Source organism: Mustela lutreola, chromosome 15 (assembly GCF_030435805.1).
Source record: "Mustela lutreola isolate mMusLut2 chromosome 15, mMusLut2.pri, whole genome shotgun sequence".
Classification (NCBI taxonomy): Eukaryota; Metazoa; Chordata; class Mammalia; order Carnivora; family Mustelidae; genus Mustela; species Mustela lutreola.
Window position 1 is genome coordinate 45816868 of NC_081304.1, and position 18551 is coordinate 45835418.

The window sequence follows — 18551 nt, forward strand, 5'->3', positions numbered from 1 at the left end:
AGAATAGTCAAATTTATACGGTACTACTTACTTTTTCACTCAAGTCACTTCTAAAATAGCTAAGGTTTTAGTTTAAAAACAACAACAACAACACAAAAAACCTTGGGCACCTGGGTGACTCAGTGGATTAAGCCTCTGCCTTCAGCTCAGGTCATGACCCCAAGGTCCTGGGATCAAGCCCTGCACCGGGCTCTCTGCTCAGCAGGAAGCCTGCTTTCTCCTCTCTCTGCCTGTCTCTCTGCCTACTTGTGCTCTCTGTCAAAGAAATAGAAATCTTTAAAAAAAAAAACAAAACACAAAAAACCTTTACCACTGTCACTCAAGATAACCTAATTAACCTAAAACCACATTTCATTTTAAAAAGATTTTATTTATTTATTTGACAGAGAGAGACACAGCCAGAGAGGGAACACAAGCAGGGAGAATGGGAGAGGGAAAAGTAGGCTTCCTGCTGGTCAGGCAACCTAATGCAGAACTCTGAGATCATGACCTGAACCAAAGGCAGACTCAACCACTGAGCCACCCAGTTGCCCCTAAAATCACAATTCAAAACAGCTTCTTAACAGGGGTGCCTGGGTGGCAAAGTCAGTTAAGGGTCCAACTCTTGGTTTTGGTTTGGGTCAGAATCACAGGGTCCTGGCACTGAGCCCCGTGCCAGGCTGTACGTTTAGCATGGAGTTGACTGGGATTCTCTCTTTCCTTCTGGCCCTCCTATCCATATGATCTCTCAGATAAATAAAATCTTAAAAGAGGGGCGCCTGGGTGGCTCAGTGGGAAGTCTCTGCCTTGGGCTCAGGTCCTGATCCCAGGGTCCTGGGATTAAGCCCCGCATTGGGCTCTCTGCTTAGTGGGAAGCCTGCTTCCTCCTCTCTCTCTCTTTGCCTACTTGTGATCTCTGTCAAATAAATAAAATCTTTTAAAAAAATAAAAAAATAAAAAATAAATAAAATCTTTATAAAGAGAACAAAACAAAAAATAGCTTCTAACAAATATATCAGACCCAAGCCCCAGTTCCTCACTGACAAAGTCATTTCAGTGGCTCCTTTAGGGAGCAGCTCTTTCATCTGGCAAACAGATGATAAAAGTCTTACCTCCCTAACACCCACTATAAACTCTCTGGGTTTAGTCACTCACCTCCAGAACAGACAATGATCAATGCTTTTATGCCTGCCCAAACTCCCCCACATCTGCAGATATTTTATACTTTTAGTCTTAGCTCCTACAGAGAAGCATTTGCTGATTCACCTTAGTATTTCTCTTTCATTAAAGTACTGTAACATTGTTAGTCTGTACCACACAGTCTAGAACTTGATTATATATTACTGTTTCTTGTATGTGCATCTTACTCTCACCCTTCAGGAGCAGGGACAATGTGTTTTTTTTCTTTTGCATCACAATGACATAGTTTTCTGAGCCACATAAATTTCAAATAAAAACATACTGATTTTAGACTTCTTGACTAACCGAATTCTTGCAGCCACATCACGGGGAGTATCTACTTCATCTGGAAACATCTCTTGCAGTCTTTCTTGTTTATATTTCTCCAACATTTTTTCCTCAGCCTCATCATTCACATTCTCATCATATAGATCATCACGCACAGACTCTCCCACAGTCATAGTTTCATATTCCTCCTCCTCTTCCTTTTCACTGCCCTCATCCTGTAGAATAAAGATTACAGTTTCATACTTGTCTCTACATTACAGGCACTGAACTAGAAATAAAATAACTTGGGGGCACCTGGGTGGCTCAGTCAGTTAAGTGCCTGCCTTCAGCTCAGGTTGTGATCCTGAAGGCCCCACATGGAGCTCCTCATTGGGCTCCCTGCTTAGTGTACAGTCTGCTTCTCCCTCTGCCCCTCACCCCACTCATGCTCTAATAATTATATAAAATCTTTTCTTTTTTTATTTTTTTTTTTTTTATTTTTTTTTTATTTTTTTTTTTAAAGATTTTATTTATTTATTTGACAGACAGAGATCACAAGTAGGCAGAGAGGCAGTCAGAGAGAGAGGAAGGGAAGCAGGCTCCCCAATGAGCAGAGAGCCCGATGCGGGGCTCGATCCCAGGACCCTGGGACCATGACCTGAGCCGAAGGCAGAGGCTTAACCCTCTGAGCCACCCAGGTGCCCCTCTTTTCTTTTTTTAAAACAGATTTAAGTTATTTATTTGACAGAGAGAGATCAAAAGTAGGCAGAGAGGCAGGCGGAGGGGGAAGCAGGCTCCCTGCTGAGCGGAGAGCCCATTCGGGGGCTCAATCCCAGGACCCTGAGATCATGACCTGAGCAGAAGGCAGAGGCTTAACTCAGTGAACCATCCAGGCACCCCAAATATGTAAAAATCTAAAAAAGAAATAAAGAAATAAAGAAAGAAAGAAAGAAAGAAAGAAGTAAAATAATTTTTACTAGACACCCAGTCCAAACCAACATCAATTCTAACAGAGATTAAAAAATAAATTTTCATTTCTGGCAGTTACAAGTCATTCCTAGGAACTAATCACACACACACACCTCCCAAGGTCAGGACTGCACTTTGCCTTGCATATGGGACCCTACACAGAAGTGAGTGGCCCGAGGGTCCATTTCTTTACCTGAGATTCCTCTTCAATAAAATCCTCATGTTCCATATCATCAGATTCATCTTCCCCACCACTTTCACCATCCTCATCCAAAATCCATTCAGCTTGGTAACTGGATGTCCCTTTGGGAACTTTCTTTACCAACCTGGGACTTTTCTTCAAGAAGTCTGTAAAAGCCCAAATAAGCTAAATTATACGCCTCCTTTCTGCTACTAGGGTATTCTCACCTAAGCAAGATACTAGATATTGCTACCGACACCAGAAATTCCAACAGACTCTATGAATAGAACAGACTACTTCCAAATTTAATTTGGCTGACTCAGAACTAGCAATACTTAAAAAAAAAAAAAAAAAAAGTAAAAAAGAAAAGAGAGAGAGAGAACTAGCAATACTACACAGCTAAATAACTGCAACAAATTAAAGTTGTTTATCTGTTTGCTAAGAAACAATAATACAAGGGTCGCCTGGGTGGCTCAGTCGTTAAGCACCTGCCTTCAGCTCAGGCCATGGTCCTGGGGTCCTGGGATTGAGCCCCATATCGGGCTCTGCTCGGCGGGAAGCCTGCTTCTCCCTCCCCCACTCCCCCTGCCTGTGTTCCCTCTCTTGAAAAAAAAAAAGAAAAGAAAAGAAAAGAAAAACAGTAATACAAGTAATTTTGAAAAACAGAGCAACGCTGTGTCCAATGTTTGCTTGGTGCAAACATACAGCCTTTAGAGCTAAAAAGAGAAAAACTGACCTCCAAATAAATCCTCATCCCGCTCTACCCTAACTGTGAGCAGCTAGAGAAAATCCGCAATTCCAAGCAAGATGAATTACAAACAAGTTTGCCAATACCAACCATTTGCCTCATTCAGCTCCTCCTCTGTGGGCCAGGTCTGCTCCCCCTCCATTGGATCTGGGATAACCTCTGTTTGCAAAGACTCTTGTTTATCAGGGTCTGCCTTCATTAGGACCTTAAGGTCTTCCTCCATATCAGCTACAGCATCTGGAGTGCAAATCTAAAAATGAAAATAGTTGACTCCAATCAGACATTACCCAAAAACCTACCAAATCTAACATAGTAACCAGAAAGATCCAAAAATAATATAGTTCTCAAGTAAAAAAATGAAACAGACTGAAAGAGAAAGCCAAAATTTGTCCAATGTTTCAAACATTCAATTTCCTAGCATTTTAGGTCTATTCTCCTTGCTTTTGAGGCCTTTCACAATTTGGTCTCACTCCTATCTATTTATTACATGCCTTACCCCCTTCAAGCTGATTCTTCAGAGTTCAAAGAAACCCTCTGATCTGTCACTGTGCCTAGGTTCATGTTGTTTCTATATTCTTCGATACTGTTTCATCTCTGTTCAACTCACAAATCCCATTCATCCCTCTCAACACCTGGCTCAAGTCTGATTTCTTCTATGAAGCTTGCTAGTCTACTTTCTCAACTTCCACAGCAGGTCTATAGCTTAACCACACTTTTTCAATCCTTATTTCACAGTTGTTTGCCTTTCTTTTCTATCCAATTAAGCAGCCCAAGGAGAAAGACCACATCTTGTATGTCTTGTATAAACTCAAAGCCAAATGCTGTGCAAGGCACCTATTATAAGTGCTAGATAAATACGTGATATGTTAACATGTTCATAGTTGACAACTGCCTTATTTCATACTAGCAGTCACCTCCAGAGATCAGTATAGTTCTCTGACATTAGTTCACATCCTATACCAGGTTACACATGAATCTACAATATAAAATCTTTAAGAACATCAGTCTTACCTCCATTGCCATGCTTGGGTCCTTTTGGGATTTGATCACTCTAGGATTTAAAGGGAAAGGGTCCAGAGGGGCATCTATCTGTTTCATCTGGAAATCACCCTGTCCAATGATATGCAACAAGCTATTTACATTCAGAGCCTGCCCACGAACATAGCCTGAGATTTTCAAAGTGCCCACCAAGTTATTTTCTTCACTCGGCACAAAGTCAGCAGCATGAGCAAACAGGTATGCCCGTCTATCTCGAAAGGCAAGATGCCGTTGCTTTTGGTTAGCCAACTGCCGGAGCAGCATATCTGCCTCCTGTTGAGTGTCTAACAGGAGAAGTTTGTCATCAGGAAAACGCTTCTCTACTGTTTTAGTTAGCTTCCTTCTGCCATCTATTTGTTTCCTTGGTGGGAGGCCAGAAACACCCTGGACAGCTAGTGCTGTGAACAAGAGAGAAAGAGCTTTGTTACCTGTTGTTTTACTACATGTAAATCACCCCACCCCCGTAATTCACAAACAGTTCAGTTGTGAGCCCAGAGATCACTCAGAAACCCAACACTCAACTACCCTAAAAAGTTTTTATAGTCAAACAAAAGGCAGTCCAGAAACAAAAAGGGAACCTGATAGATAATTTCTAAGGGATGGACCAAATTTAGGCCATACATGTACAACCCACCATCAGGCAAATACAACCCACCAGCTATACTATTATATCATATTGGACATAATGCCTGGCAAATTATAGGTGCCTAAGAAATGCCAATTCACTTCCCTCCTTTGCCTCTAATACTACCACCTCACTTACCATACGTGGGAAGGCCCTGAGCAAAGAGGCAGGAAAGGCAGTAATCCCCAGTGCTGTCCCAGCCTTCTAGTGGATCAAGGAGGAAAAGGATGGTATCCGCGACTTTGGCCATGTCTAAAACAGTGTGCAGATCTCCTGGACATATAAAACAAAGTTGGTGGGAAGCACTGTTTGACACCAGTACATTATACTATTAAGAATATTACCACTACTCAAAACAAAACAAGAGAAGATACAGTTGTATGCTCTAACCTGGCCTTGCAGATGTGAAAAACCACCGATGTTTCAAGCGGGGGCATAACAGCATAAAGCTATGGGTGCTTCCCCATTCATTCAAGTGTACTGTTCCGGTGTCCTTATCCTGAAGCAACCGAAAGGCCTCTGGCAGGGAAATCCTGTCATGCAGGGGCACCACCAGTACCTGATGAGGAGGACCATCCTTGCAGCCCAGCTGTCTCTTCTCTGCCAGAACCTAATAGAATGAATCGATGTATTGCCTTTCCCACAGTATGCAGTCAAATGCTCTACCACTGAGCTATACCCCCGCCTTTCCCACAGTATGGATGCCCCTTCCTCACCCCAGACTCCCCACTCCCAGCCACCGCATTTTCCTTGTAAAAAAGCACGTATGCCTGGAGAGTGGGCCGGAACTCGGACCAAGGCAAAGAATGCCTTAGCGTGCGCATAGATCTGCACGCCTGACACGTGATATCCCCAGCCCCCTCCAAGGGTCATATTTTTTAGTTCGAGGCATTATCCGCCTAGAACGCTTGTGAAGTCACACCACTCCCCAATCCTTGCTCCTCTCACCGCCTCCTTCTTCTGCTTTCGGAGTTGGCTCGCGCGATGCCTCTGGTCCACTCTGCTGAGCTCTTTCCTCACCTTCTTGCTTAGGGTTTTCAGCGCTAGACGACCTAGAATAAGATCAGTAAGTGATCTTGTGCAAGGTACCAGAGGGTCAAAAAAGAGGACCCTCTCCGCCAACTTTAGGGCCTCGGCGCGGGGTCCAGGCCACACGTAGGAGCTCAATCTGGACATAAAGCAAAGCAGTTAATATAGACTAAACAGCCCTTCTTCCTCCAACCCTATCTTCTCACCCTTGCCGTCCCGCTGCGCGGATCCCCGACCCCGATGGCGCCCGCCCTTATGAGCTTTATTCTGCTGCTTCAGCGGCCCAGAACGGTGAGCCGCCATGCCGCCACTCACATGTACCCAGTCAGCACTAGTTCCGGGCCGGACCAAGCGCTTCCGGTCCCCCTCAGGGCAGTCATCCCCGTGGCGGGGCGGGGCTCACCATTTCCTCTCGCGAGAGTTTTCCCAACCAGGCTCGGAGTGTCAGACGCTCGCGTTAGTGCAAAACCGCCGAGTTAACTTTTCCCGGACCGCGGTTTGCGGCTGGGAACCTTGAAAAATCGCATGTAGATTCGAGGTTGGGGCTCTAGGTCCTGGAGGGATTTTTTGCTACATGTATTTTCATTTTTTGCGTTATCAAGTTGTATCACTTAGGAAGCTGTTGAAGTTTCTCCATTCGTGCGAAAGAGGGCTAAGACCCTTCTCTCACCTAGATTTTTGCACGTAGCTCCTCAGTTTGCAGAAGCAGCAACATCAGGTGTTATAATTTTGAGCCACCCTTTCTTTCTCTTCGGGGACTCAAGGCTACAAGGCAAATAGCGTGGCAGGCACTTCTCTCACCTTCACGGGTTCCGTACAAGTTCCCGCTGATCTCAGTTATTCCAATCTGCGTCCCCACCTTTCACACAGCTTCAGGAAGGACGGGACAGAGAGGGAGAGCTGGCCTTGACACTCGAGCCCTCCGGGGGATTTAGAGGAAAGAGGGAGCTCTGGCCTTTCAGCCAGGAGAATAACGCTGGCTTCCCCGTAGCCGTACTCGAGGCGCGAGGGACCCCGGTCCTCCCCGTCGGGAAGACGAGGGAGTAGAAATCCAAGCGCGTCTAGCTGGGTTAAGGCCAGCTCCGATGTGAGCAACTTTCCCGCAGCCATGGGGTCCGGGACACGCCAACCACTCAGCGAAGGGCTGCGCGGAACTGGCTGCAGGCGCTCACAATGCGAGTTCGCACCTTCGGGGCGGGTGCCAGCGCGTTGCCATGACAGCGGCACGCGAGGCGCGCGCCCGGGGGCCCGCCACCCCCAGGCGCGCGCGGCCTCCCCCCCGCCCCGACCCCCCCACTCCTGGTTGCAGAGCGCACCCCCCGCCCCCGGCTGTGGGAAGGGGCCGGGCCAGCCTCCTGACGTCTGTGCGGGGTTTGAAGATGGCTGCGGAGCCCAGCACCGGGCAGTGGCTGCGGCGGCGGCGGCGGGCTGGAAGCGCGGCAGGCGGGGGCTCCGCCTAGCGCGTGGGGCGCTGAGCACAGAGGCGCGGAGGCGACGAGGGCGCGCGGGGGGCTTGGGGGGGCAGCTTGGCGTCGCCTCCCCGCCACCCGCCGCACCATGGGCAGCGCGGAGGACGCAGTCAAAGAGAAACTGCTGTGGAACGTGAAAAAGGAGGTAAAGTCGGGGCAAGGACCCCTTGGGGCTCGCGTCCCTGCCCGCGGGCCCGGGACTGGGGGGCCTCGAGAAGGTTCTCGCTTCTCCCTCCCGGGCGCGAGCGCTCACGGCCTGGTGCCCGGCGGGGGCGGGGTCCTGGACTGGCTGCGGCTCCCGCCTTTCTCCCGGATATGGGGACAGCACCCCTCGGTCCGAGGGGCCAGGGCGGCGCTCCGGCGCTTGTTTGCTCCGCTATCCCGCAGTTCCCCGCCCTGTGACGGCAACAGCCCTGGGAGACCAAGGTCGGAGGAGGGGCGGCGGCGATTTCTTGGAGAGGTGGTACTGACCATTCATTGCCGGTGCCGCCTGGAGAGGGGGCGGGGCCCCGCGGAGCCCCGGCAGAACGCTAAGCGGGTGGTTTGGGGGCTTAGCTCCGGTTTGCCCAAACCCAATTCAGGGATCCCTCTGGGAAGTGAGTCGCGGCTTCGGGAGGGTTCGTCCCACACCTCACTGCTTCTCACTCCACGCCCACCTCCCTACCCAGAGACCACGGGGGGCGGGGGCGGGTTGAGAATGGTTTTTATGGCTCAGATTTTATGCCCGCTTGAGGACTCCCCACCCCGACACCAAATGTCAGGAAGAAGGGAGTCCTCCCCTCTACTACTGTCTTTTACGTTGGCGCTGCCCTAAAGCCCATTTCAATTTCATTGTGTTGGTGTGTGTGTGGGGGGGTAGCCATATGAATGACTCACCGAGTATGAGAGCTGGAGAGCTCAAACCTGCAGCGTGAATTAGAATGGATTAGGCCTCTGGAACCATGAACTCCCCACCTACCTTTGTGGCTGTCTTCTACCAGAGGTGCAATCTCCATGAGGGCAGGAAACCCATCTGTTTTGTCCTGTTCTGTGTCCAGGACCTGGCACACAATAGGCCTTCAATGAGTATTTGGTAAATATCTTGGAGACTGCAAGATGGTGGGCATTCATAACCTTGGAATACTCTGAACCTAGCTCTGTGTGATTGAATAAGTTACCTAACCTTTTTGAGTTTTAATTTCTTCATGTCTGAAAGAAGGATGTGTACTTCATATCTAAAAGTTTACCATATTGGCTCCTTTACTCTTTCCTAGAGTTTCAGGATTAGAGAAGACTCTGGGTTCTCAAACTTCTGGAAGGCTCTGGATGGTTCTCCTGCATTAACTATGGCCTGTCCACTGTGCCCTAACATTTATTTGTTCCCCTGTCTCTTGTTTGAAGAAGAATAGTTGAAACCATCACCTTTTCGAGCTCTGTGTGAGAAGCTCCCTCATGACTTTCCTGTGGAGTGGCCAAGAAAGTATTTTAGGCCAGGAGTATTATCAGATCAGCATTCAAACCCCAGCCCTGGTCTCCCTAAGGAAAAGGGAAATCCCAGTTCTCAGGTTATCCTAAGGAAACAAGCAATCTAGTGACAGAGACTCATGTGAACAATATAAACAAGAACAAAAAGCTAACCTTGCCCAAACTATGGACATATGTGCTAGGATTGTTGGTGTGATCCAAATTTAGAGTTGATCAGTGTTTAGGAAAGATTTCTGAGAAGACCGTGATTCTTTTTTCAATACTTAGAAGGCTCTTTTTTTTTTTTTTTAAGATTTTATTTATTTATTTGACAGACAGAGATTACAAGTAGGCAGTCAGAGAGAGGAGGAAGCAGGCTCCCTGATGAGCAGAGAGCCCGATGTGGGGCTCTGATCCCAGGACCCTGGGATCATGACCTGAGCTGAAGGCAGAGGCTTTAACCCATTGAGCCACCCAGGAGCCCCTAGAAGGCTCTTTGTACTACTCCAAGAATGATCCCTAAACAAATATGAGAAAAATCCAAAATATGTCACAGCTATGTGTATTACCTGACAAAGTTTAACCTTCTCTCAATTCTTAGTTCCTTTCTGCCTTCAGCAGCTGATTTAGAGGGAAACATATCCTTTCCTCCTCTGTGAGTAGAAACATTGGGGGAAAATTTTAGGCAAGGCTGGTCTCTCAACACAAAACCTCTGGTGTAATTCTTGAGTAATCTGTAAGTTCTTCAAACCCCAAAATCTGCCCTTCCCTCCTGTTTCAGATGCCTGCAGGTTGTTTGAGCTGTGACTTAATGCTCTGTTTAATACAAACGCTCCTTGGGAAGAAATCTAGGAAACTTTTAGCAGTTTAGAGTGCAGGATCAATCTGATTTCCCTCTACCTCACTGCTAATCATTAGCAGTTTCCAGTAGAGAGAAGCTTCCAGGTCCTTCCTCCCTCCTCCCCAGGCTTTAGAAGCTTTTCCATTCTCCAAACTATACAGTCCTAGGTGAGGACCTTGGGAATGAAGGCAGCATCGAACACTGCATGCCTTGTCCAAAGAATGGCAAAGACACACACTGCCCAGAGCTTACTTGGTCTGTAAGATTTTATACTGGGATTGAGGTAATCCATCCCTCTAATCTCCTATATTAGTAGCTGTCTTTTGGCAGGTTCCACCAGGACATCAAAAGTGCTTGACTTAAGTGTTGGGAGCAACTAAAACCTCATACATTGCTGATGGGAGTGTAAATTTGTATAACTACTTTGGAGAACTGTTTAGCAAAATCTAGCAAAGTAGAATATAGGTATCAAATGCCTTGTCTAGAAATATAAATCCAAAGAAATGAGCACCTATGTTCAATAACAGATGTATCTGTAATGTTCATGGCAGCGCTGTTCATGTTAGCCCCAAATTTAAAACTACCCACATGTCAGTCAATTGCAGTGTAATTGTGGTAACACAACAGAGAATGAATGCATACAACATACATACATACAACATGAACACATCTTACAGTCATACCAGAGAGCAGAAGAAACCCAGTCACAAAACACTACACACTGATTTCATCTATAAAAAGTATAAAAAAACTTACAAAAGGGCTCTATGATGTAAGAAGTCAGGATAAGCAGATATCCTTGATGGTAGTGACTGGAAGGAAGTATGACATTGGTGGGTGCTTGGGGGTGCTGGTCACATGTTCTGTTTCTGCATCTGTATATTGGTTTGACAGGTGTGTTCAGCTTGTAAAAATTCATCAAGCTATATAATCACGATACATACTTTTTTCTGTAGTTTTACTATCCATCAATAAAAAGGCTGTATGTGTATATGGTTTTTTTTTAAGTGCGTTCTTAAAGAAAGATGTGACTGCTCATCTTAGAAGGTAACTGGAAGCTTTTATATCCAGGTAGGAACCAAAACATCAGGGTTTTATTGAGACAGAAAGAAGGCTGGGCTTGCAAGCATGTGGAGAATGTCTCTGAGGCCTGGATGAACCTCCCCCTAACCTTGGAGCAGAGGAAGTAAATGAGGGGCAGGTTGCTTATTTACATCCTGTAGTGAGCTAGCTTGTCCCGAAAGGAAAGTGTGTCTGCCCAGAAGCCCTTCGCCAGCGAAGTACAGATGAGCAAACATCATCCTGTCCTCCACAGTGGGACACTTCCTCCTGAACTGCACATCTGCACTGATTGCTTGGTGGACTTATGACCTCTCTTCCTGGTTGCCTTTTCAGGAAGACACTTTGCTTCCACACCTCTTCCATCACTACTTATTCTCCACCCTGCAAGTATCCGAACCCAAACCAGGAGAGCAGGGCCGAGCTATTTACTTGCTCACAGGTCTTGGATTGGAAAAATAAATAAGATGCTGCCCATTTGTCCACAGGTGAAGCAAATCATGGAGGAGGCTGTCACCAGGAAGTTTGTGCATGAGGACAGCAGCCACATCATTGCTCTGTGTGGTGAGTGACTGGGGGCTGATGGGAAGTGGATTGAGAACTGCAGACACTGTTCCAAGCCAAGGAAAGAACAGTCCTCAGGTTTAGTAGTTTTCAGATAGGGCTGCAAGTTAGAATCAAACTCTGAAGCATTTGAGATCTCCCTGGGCCTGGTCCCCGACCTACTGAATCAGGATCTCTAGGGCCCAAGGATCTACATATATCTAGTTCCTTTGATTTTTTTGTGTGCATCAGAGTCACCCAAAGAGCTTGTTAAAACACAGATTCCTGAGTCCCAACCCTGGAATTTCTGATTCTGGTAGGTCTGGGCTGGGCCTGAGAATCTGCATTTCTGACAGAGGGTTCTGATGCTGTTGGTCCACGGACCACACCTTGAAGGCCATTGACCTAGAAAATTCTGGTTTGGGAACCACTGCTATGGTTTGTTTGTTTGTTTTTAAGATTTTATTTATTTATTTGGCAGAGGGATCACAATTAGTCAGAGAGAGGGTGGGGAAGCAGGCTCTTTGCTGAGCAGAGATGCCCCCTCCCCCATGTTGGGCTCAATCCCAGGACCCTAAGATCATGACCTGAGCTGAAGGCAGAGGCTTAACCCACTGAGCCACCCAGGCGCTCCAGCTCTGGTTTATTTTTACTTTAACTTTACAGGAAGGGTTTGTGTTTTGGGTTGCTTTCTGTGCACATCTACATTCTAATTGACCACACCTGTGTTGCTCTGGCATCCCAGCTCTCCAAGCACTGGATTGGGTGCACAACAACATGAGCTACGATAGGAGGGAAAGCCAGAAGCCCTCCTGCCTCACAAGGGGAAAAGTCCGTAATGAACCATCCCTCGCTGTGAAGACTCCTGCCTTTGCAGGGCAAGCCTTTCTACATACACTAGAGTTTTCTTGGATTTCCAGGAATTCAGGCTTCCTTTCAGCTCTCTTTCTGAGGGGACAGCTTGCCATCTCTGTGTTGTTTTCGTTGGCCTCTGAGATTGGTATTTGGGATTTGTGGAAGGGAGGTTGTATATTTCTGAGAGGAAGGAATGGAAGGAGCAAGTAAGGGAAGGAACACTGTTTGACAGTACTGTGGTGAGGCAGATAGAGCTGCCCACCATCAGTCTAGCAACAAATCTGAGGGTTTGCCAGGAGCCAGATCCTGTTCTCCGGATGGGGAAACAACAGTAACGAGGTTGACAGAGTCTCTGCCCCCAAGGGCTTACATTTTGTGGGGAGAGAGACAACCAAATGCACACATAAATATATCCTGTAATAAAGGTATGAAGAAAAATAAGGCAGAGAGGTGAGGGAGAGCAGCTGGGAAGAGATGGCCTGTGAGCAGAGCCTGAATGATAGACTGAGGAATCACGTGAATCCTGGTGCTCTGCTTAATTATGTCATCTTGGACAAGTTTCTTAACTTCTGTCGCTCTTAGCTGACTCCCCTAAAAACAGGATGATGATTCCTATATCAAGGAATTTTTATGAGGGATGAGACGATGCATGTGAGTGTTTCTAGCATGGTAAGAGCTCAGGAAATGTTTGTCTTTCCTTCTCTTTTTGGATGTTGAGGCTGAAACTGGGTTTGGAGGATTTGAGTTCCCACCATCTTCCCTTTGGGTAAGTTTCCCAGTTCTTCGAGATGACGTTATGATTCCCAGGTTTATGAGGAGCAATCTATTCTCACCTTTTCTCAGACAAAACCTATTTTAGGGGAGAAGCATGGTAGTCTTGCAGTAAGTGGCTTTGAATAATATTTGAATTCTACTCCTTTCCACCTGTGTTGTGTGCCCCTGACATCAGCCACTTTCTATCATTTTCACCAGAAGGGCTTTGCAGGTGGCCAATTATTCATGACTTAATTCCTTATCCAGACCACATACAACAAATACAGACAACAGAATAAAATAGCGCAAACAGCTTGTGCATGGGCGCCACATGTGGGTGGCCAAGGGGGACTAGGGGAAAGAGAGCCAGGGAGAAGAGTTGTGGGTATCCCACATTCAGGCCAGTTAGGATGAGCAGCAACTGTCAGCTCTCCCTCTGATCAGTACAGGGCCCCCAGGAAGCAGCGGAGCTTTCACTTTTGTCTCCTGCCTAGAAGCCCAGGGTTCTAACAGGCAGAGATAGTACTCTCAAAAGGAATGCTTCTACTTTCAGCCAGGTTTAGATGCTGAAACAGAACAGGGGTCTCTGAAATAGACACAAGTCTCCAAGGTTCTACTGGATCTCAGGAGGTGCCTTCCGTCTGCCAGTGCGAACTTAAATGTCCAAAATCAGACAATGGCCCACATAGGGCGCCTGGGTGGCTCAGTGGGTTAAAGCCTCTGCCTTCGGCTCAGGTCATGATCCCAGGGTCCTGAGATCGAGCCCTACATCGGGCTCTCTGCTCAGTGGGGAGCCTGCTTCCCCCACTCTTCTCTGCCTGCCTCTGCCTAATTGTGATCTCTGTCTGTCAAATAAGTAAATAAAATCTAAAAAAAAAAAAAAAAAAAAAAAAAAAAGGTCCGCACAAGAAGCTATCCAGGTCTGAGACTGCAGGCAGTGGTGTTGGGGATTAGGGTAAACTGAATATTGCTTGCCCCCATTCAGCTGCTGCAAGAATGCCAGCCCAGGCTTTCCATGGCCTTTGTTTTATTTTAAGAGAAGCAAGAAACCTGGGTTTTTATATGAAATTTCCTAATTTTTAAAGATTGATGACTGATTCCCATTGTGTATTTGTTTTAAGTAGGCATCATGCCCAGCATGGAGCGCAACGCAGGGCTTGAACTCATGATCAAGAGTTGGACGCTTGAGTGGCTCAGTGGGTTAAAGCATCCTCCTTCGGCTCAGGTCATGATCCCGGGGTCCTGGGATCGAGCCCCACCCACATTGGGCTCTCTGCTCAGCAGGGAGCTTGCTTCCTCCTCTCTCTCTCTCTCTCTCTCTCTCTGCCTACTTGTGATCTCTGTCTGTCAAATAAATAAATAAAATCTTAAAAAAAAAAAAAAAAAGAGTTGGATGCTTGGGTGCCTGGGTGGCTCAGTGGGTTAAGCTGCTGCCTTCGGCTCAGGTCATGGTCTCAGGGTCCTGGGATTGAGTCCCACATCGGGCTCTCTGCTCAGCAGGGAGCCTGCTTCTCTCTTTCTCTCTCTCTCTGCCTGCCTCTCCATCTACTTGTGATCTCTCTCTCTCTGTCAAATAAATAAATAAATAAATAAATAAGAGTTGGACACTTAAAGGACTGAGTCACAAAGACACCCCATAGTTCCCATATTTTTTTTTTTAAAGATTTTATTTATTTATTTAACAGAGAGAGACACAGAGAGAACACAAGCAGGGGGAGTGGGAGAGGGAGAAGCAGGCTTCCCACCTAGCAGGGAGCCCTATGCAGGGCTTGATCCTGGGACCCTGGGGATCATATCCGGAGCCCAAGGCAGACACTTAACAACTGAGCCACCCAAGTGCCCCCTCTGGCTTTTTGAAGACTTGATATGCCAGTCTTCTTCACCGCTGGACAAATGCTCAGAAATGTATTTCTGGTCTGAAGTAGATCCAGTCTTATACTTGCTCCTGCTATTGTCCCAACCACATCCAGAATTCAGCTTTGTTCTGGAAGGAATCAGAGTGTGGAGAGGATACTAAGAGATCCGAACAGAGCAAAGGCTGTGCAGGTTGTGTTAACCATGGAGTGGCCACATTCCCTAGAGAATTGGGGCCCTGGGCCCCTCTGCTCTTGGCAGAGGAGAGCAGGGCCTGGGCAAGATGAGCTGCTCTCAGCTTCCTTAGAGTAGAGATATTTGAACTGGAAACAGAATCTTCCCGGAAAGCCTTGGAAATGGAACTGAAGAATCCCGGAGTTGAGCCCTGACCCTGGGCAAACCTAGGGGAGTTGTGCCAGACCACTGTTCCTATTACAGGAGGAGGAGAAGTGTGGTTGTTCCTAAACCTGTTTGTCCAGAAGCTGGTCAGGCCCTGTAGGTAGAAACCTTGTGAGGAAGCTTTGCTGGCAAGCTATGGCTAGCAGTGGGGAGGGCTTCTCCCTCCTGCAGGCAGAGGCTGGGTCTTGGGGAGTAAGCCCAAAGCTATCACTGTAGGAAAGGGTTCTCTGATATCACTTTTTTATCTTAAGAAGGCTTGTCAAGTTTGCATTTCATTTCATAATCTGGTCCTTGAAACGTTTAATATAAAGACATACTATTGAATCGAATTAATGCACCTTGATTTCTTTTTTTTTCTTTTTTTAAAGATTTCATTTATTTATTTGACAGAGAAAGAGAGATCACAAGGCAGGCAGAGGGAGGGGGGAAGCAGGCTCCCTGCTGAGCAGAGAACCTGATGTGGGGCTCGATCCCAGGACCCTGAGATCATGACCTGAACCAAAGGCAGAGGCCTAACCCACTGAGCCACCCAGGTCCTCTTGCACCTTGATTTCTCTGTGGTTTCTTAAATCCCCAGGTGTAAGCTGATGTCTCCTGCCACCTCCTCCCCCCAAGGGCAAGGGGCTTTCAACCTCTTTTAAGTTTTATTTGATAAGTACCCCATGTAGGGCTCAAACGCACAACCCCAAGATCAAGAGTCTCCTCCTCTTGAGCTAGCCAGGTGCCCCGGGTGCTTTTAGCTTTTGCTTTGGGGCACCTCAGGGTTAGGGTTAAACACCAAACTGTCCCAGATTTCGCTTTTGAACTCTGCATTTGTAATAATAATATACATGCTTAAAGAGGACATGTTTACTGTCCCCGTCAGGGATCTGAGGGAATTCAGGCATCAACACTTGAGCATGGAATGTTGCAATGGAGAAGCAATGGAGAAGCTACCATTTCTCTGAACCTGAACCTGCCCTTCTTCAGGCTCCCGGCTGGGTGTGGCTGCCTCCACAGTATTTCTGTGTACTCTGTTCTGATTGGCCACTGACTTTGGATTTTAACCTTTGCTGGGTAGAACAGGTTTTTGCTGGCCTGGCACAGCAGGTTCTCAGACTCAGCATAGAAGGCATTTGGGGTGAGGGGTGCCCTGGTGGCTCAGTCTTTGGGCATCTGCCTTCAGCTCAGATCGTGATCCCAGGGTCCTGGGATCAAGCCTTCATATTGGGGCTCCCTGCTCAGCAGAGAGCCTCCTTCTCTCCCTCTGCTGCTCCCCCTGCTTATGCACGGGCTCACATGCTCTCTCTCCCTCTGTCAAAAAAATAAATATGTAAAATGCTTAAAAAAAAAAAAAAAAAGAAGGCCTTGGGGGCAGGGCCTAGGCCCAGCTCAGGCTTGCCACTCTGTGACCAGAGTCCCAGATCTCCCTGCACAGATCTTAGTGTGAGGATTGCTGCTTCAGGCTGAAGATGAGCCTAATGGGAGATGAGGTGGAGTCTGTGGAGCCTGGAGCGGCACCAGGGCATTATTAACAACCGGCTCCCCGCTCCGCGTTGCTAAGCAGCTTTCATTAGCCTGGAAGGTCAGCAGGCTGTGGTGAACTCCTCTGGGGAATGGTGACTCTAACAAGCTGGGAGAGAAGCAGGTGCTGCGGCGGGATTGCCTCTTACCTGAGATGCCACAGCCAGAGTTATTTCAGCACACGCTGATATTCAGACTCCAGGCTGTTTTTAGTCTGTGAAAGGGATTCCTTTTCTCTTCTTCCCACCCAGACTGAATGAACAGCTCACTCTCAGGGTATCTGGCTTCTGCCTTCTATTTGCAAAAAATCAAGAAAGAAGGAATGCCCCCTGGGGAAGGGACTTCTCTCCCCTGCCTTGGGATGAGGCTGAGGGCCTGTGGTGCTGGTGGTCTGTAGCCCAGACACAAGGGTGACCATGGCCAGTTACTCAGCAGCTCTGAACCCACCCCAGGAGGCTGATGGGAGCACTAACAGAGTGACACAGGTAAAACACACAGCGTGGAGCCAGGTATGCATTAGGTGCTCAATAAATGTTGCTCTTATCATCATCACCACCACCACCACCAGCAACTTTCTACTTTGTTCCTCAAAATGATCCTACAGGGTAGGGGGATGGATGAAATAGGTGAAGGGGATTAAGATCACACTAACCGTGGTGATGAGCACTTACTAATGGAACTATTGAATTGTTAGGGTGTACATCTGAAACTAATGTAACACTGCACATTAATTACATTGGAATTAAAAACAGAAAGTGAGGGGCGCCTGGGTGGATCAGTCATTAAGTGTCTACCTTCTGCTCGGGTTGTGATCCCAGGGTCCTGGGATCTAGCCCCACTTCAGGCTCGCCGCTTGCTGGGAATCCTGCCTCTTCTCTCCCTCTCCCACTCTTGCTTGTGTTCCCTCTCTCACTATGTCTCTCTCTGTCAAATAAATAAATAGATTTTTTTTTTTAAAGATTTTATTTATTTATTTGACAGAGAGAAATCACAAGTAGACAGAGAGGCAGGCAGAGAGAGAGAGAGGGAAGCAGACTCCCTGCTGAGCAGAGAGGGGAAAAAAAATTAATAAATAAAAAAAAATAAAAGGAAACTAGAGGCGCCTGGATGGCTCGGTGGGTTAAAGCCTCTGCCTTTGGCTCAGGTCATGATCTCAGGGTCCTGGGATCGAGCCCCGAGTCAGGCTTTCTGCTCAGCGGGGAACCTGCTTCCTCCTCTCTCTCTGCCTGCCTCTCTGCCTACTTGTGATCTCTGTCGAATAAATAAATAAAATCTTAAAAAAATAAAATAAAATAAAAATGAAACTAATCCCTTATCATATATATGGTTTGCAATATTTTTTTTTAAAAAGGAAAAAAGTTTTACTAATTTTGTAGGTGCACTCAAGTTATTATATACATCTTTTTTTTTTTTTAAAAGATTTTATTTATTTGAGAGAGAGAGAATGAGAGAGAGAGAGCATGAGATGGGGAAAGGTCAGAGGGAGAAGCAGACTCTGCCTAGCAGGCAGACCGATACAGGACTCGATCCTGGGATTCCAGGATCATGACCTGAGCCGAAGGCAGTCGCCCAACCAACTGAGCCACCCAGGCACCCCTATTATATACATCTTTTAAAAAGAGTCTTTTACAGATATGTATTGAAATAGTCATAGATAAAAATATATGATATCTAAAATTTACTTCAGGATGATCTGGGGATAAGTGAAAAAGTGGTTAGAGATGGTATAGCTGAAACAAGATGGGTCATGACTTGACCATTGCTTGGATTAGATGATAGGTACATGGTGTTCATTCTGTCATTCTTTTTACTTGGTA

The 18551-nt window shown here is 46.9% G+C and overlaps 2 protein-coding genes across 11 annotated transcripts in view; one reads left to right on the forward strand and one right to left on the reverse strand.

Moving 5' to 3' along the window:
* The window catches only part of TSR1 (TSR1 ribosome maturation factor), a 12476-nt gene extending 6101 nt beyond the window's left edge, over positions 1 to 6375 (reverse strand). The window contains exons 1-8 of the mRNA XM_059150407.1: positions 6222 to 6375; positions 5935 to 6038; positions 5377 to 5596; positions 5125 to 5259; positions 4335 to 4759; positions 3414 to 3573; positions 2588 to 2742; positions 1465 to 1661 (exon numbers count right to left, since the gene is read on the reverse strand). Coding sequence (XP_059006390.1) covers positions 1465 to 1661; positions 2588 to 2742; positions 3414 to 3573; positions 4335 to 4759; positions 5125 to 5259; positions 5377 to 5596; positions 5935 to 6038; positions 6222 to 6318 — 1493 coding nt within the window. The 5' untranslated portion in view covers positions 6319 to 6375. The remainder of the gene's footprint in view (positions 1 to 1464; positions 1662 to 2587; positions 2743 to 3413; positions 3574 to 4334; positions 4760 to 5124; positions 5260 to 5376; positions 5597 to 5934; positions 6039 to 6221) is intronic.
* Positions 6376 to 7270: 895 nt separating this feature from the next.
* SGSM2 (small G protein signaling modulator 2) overlaps positions 7271 to 18551 on the forward strand; it is a 36256-nt gene continuing 24975 nt past the window's right edge. For 2 of the 10 annotated variants that reach the window (XM_059150398.1, XM_059150404.1), the window contains exons 1-2: positions 7275 to 7629; positions 11316 to 11391. In XM_059150398.1, the coding sequence (XP_059006381.1) occupies positions 7573 to 7629; positions 11316 to 11391 (133 nt within the window). In that variant the 5' untranslated portion in view covers positions 7275 to 7572. Of the gene's footprint in view, positions 7630 to 11315; positions 11392 to 18551 lie in introns of those variants that run through there. The other 8 variants (XM_059150405.1, XM_059150406.1, XR_009348296.1 and 5 more) reach the window with 7 other exon arrangements.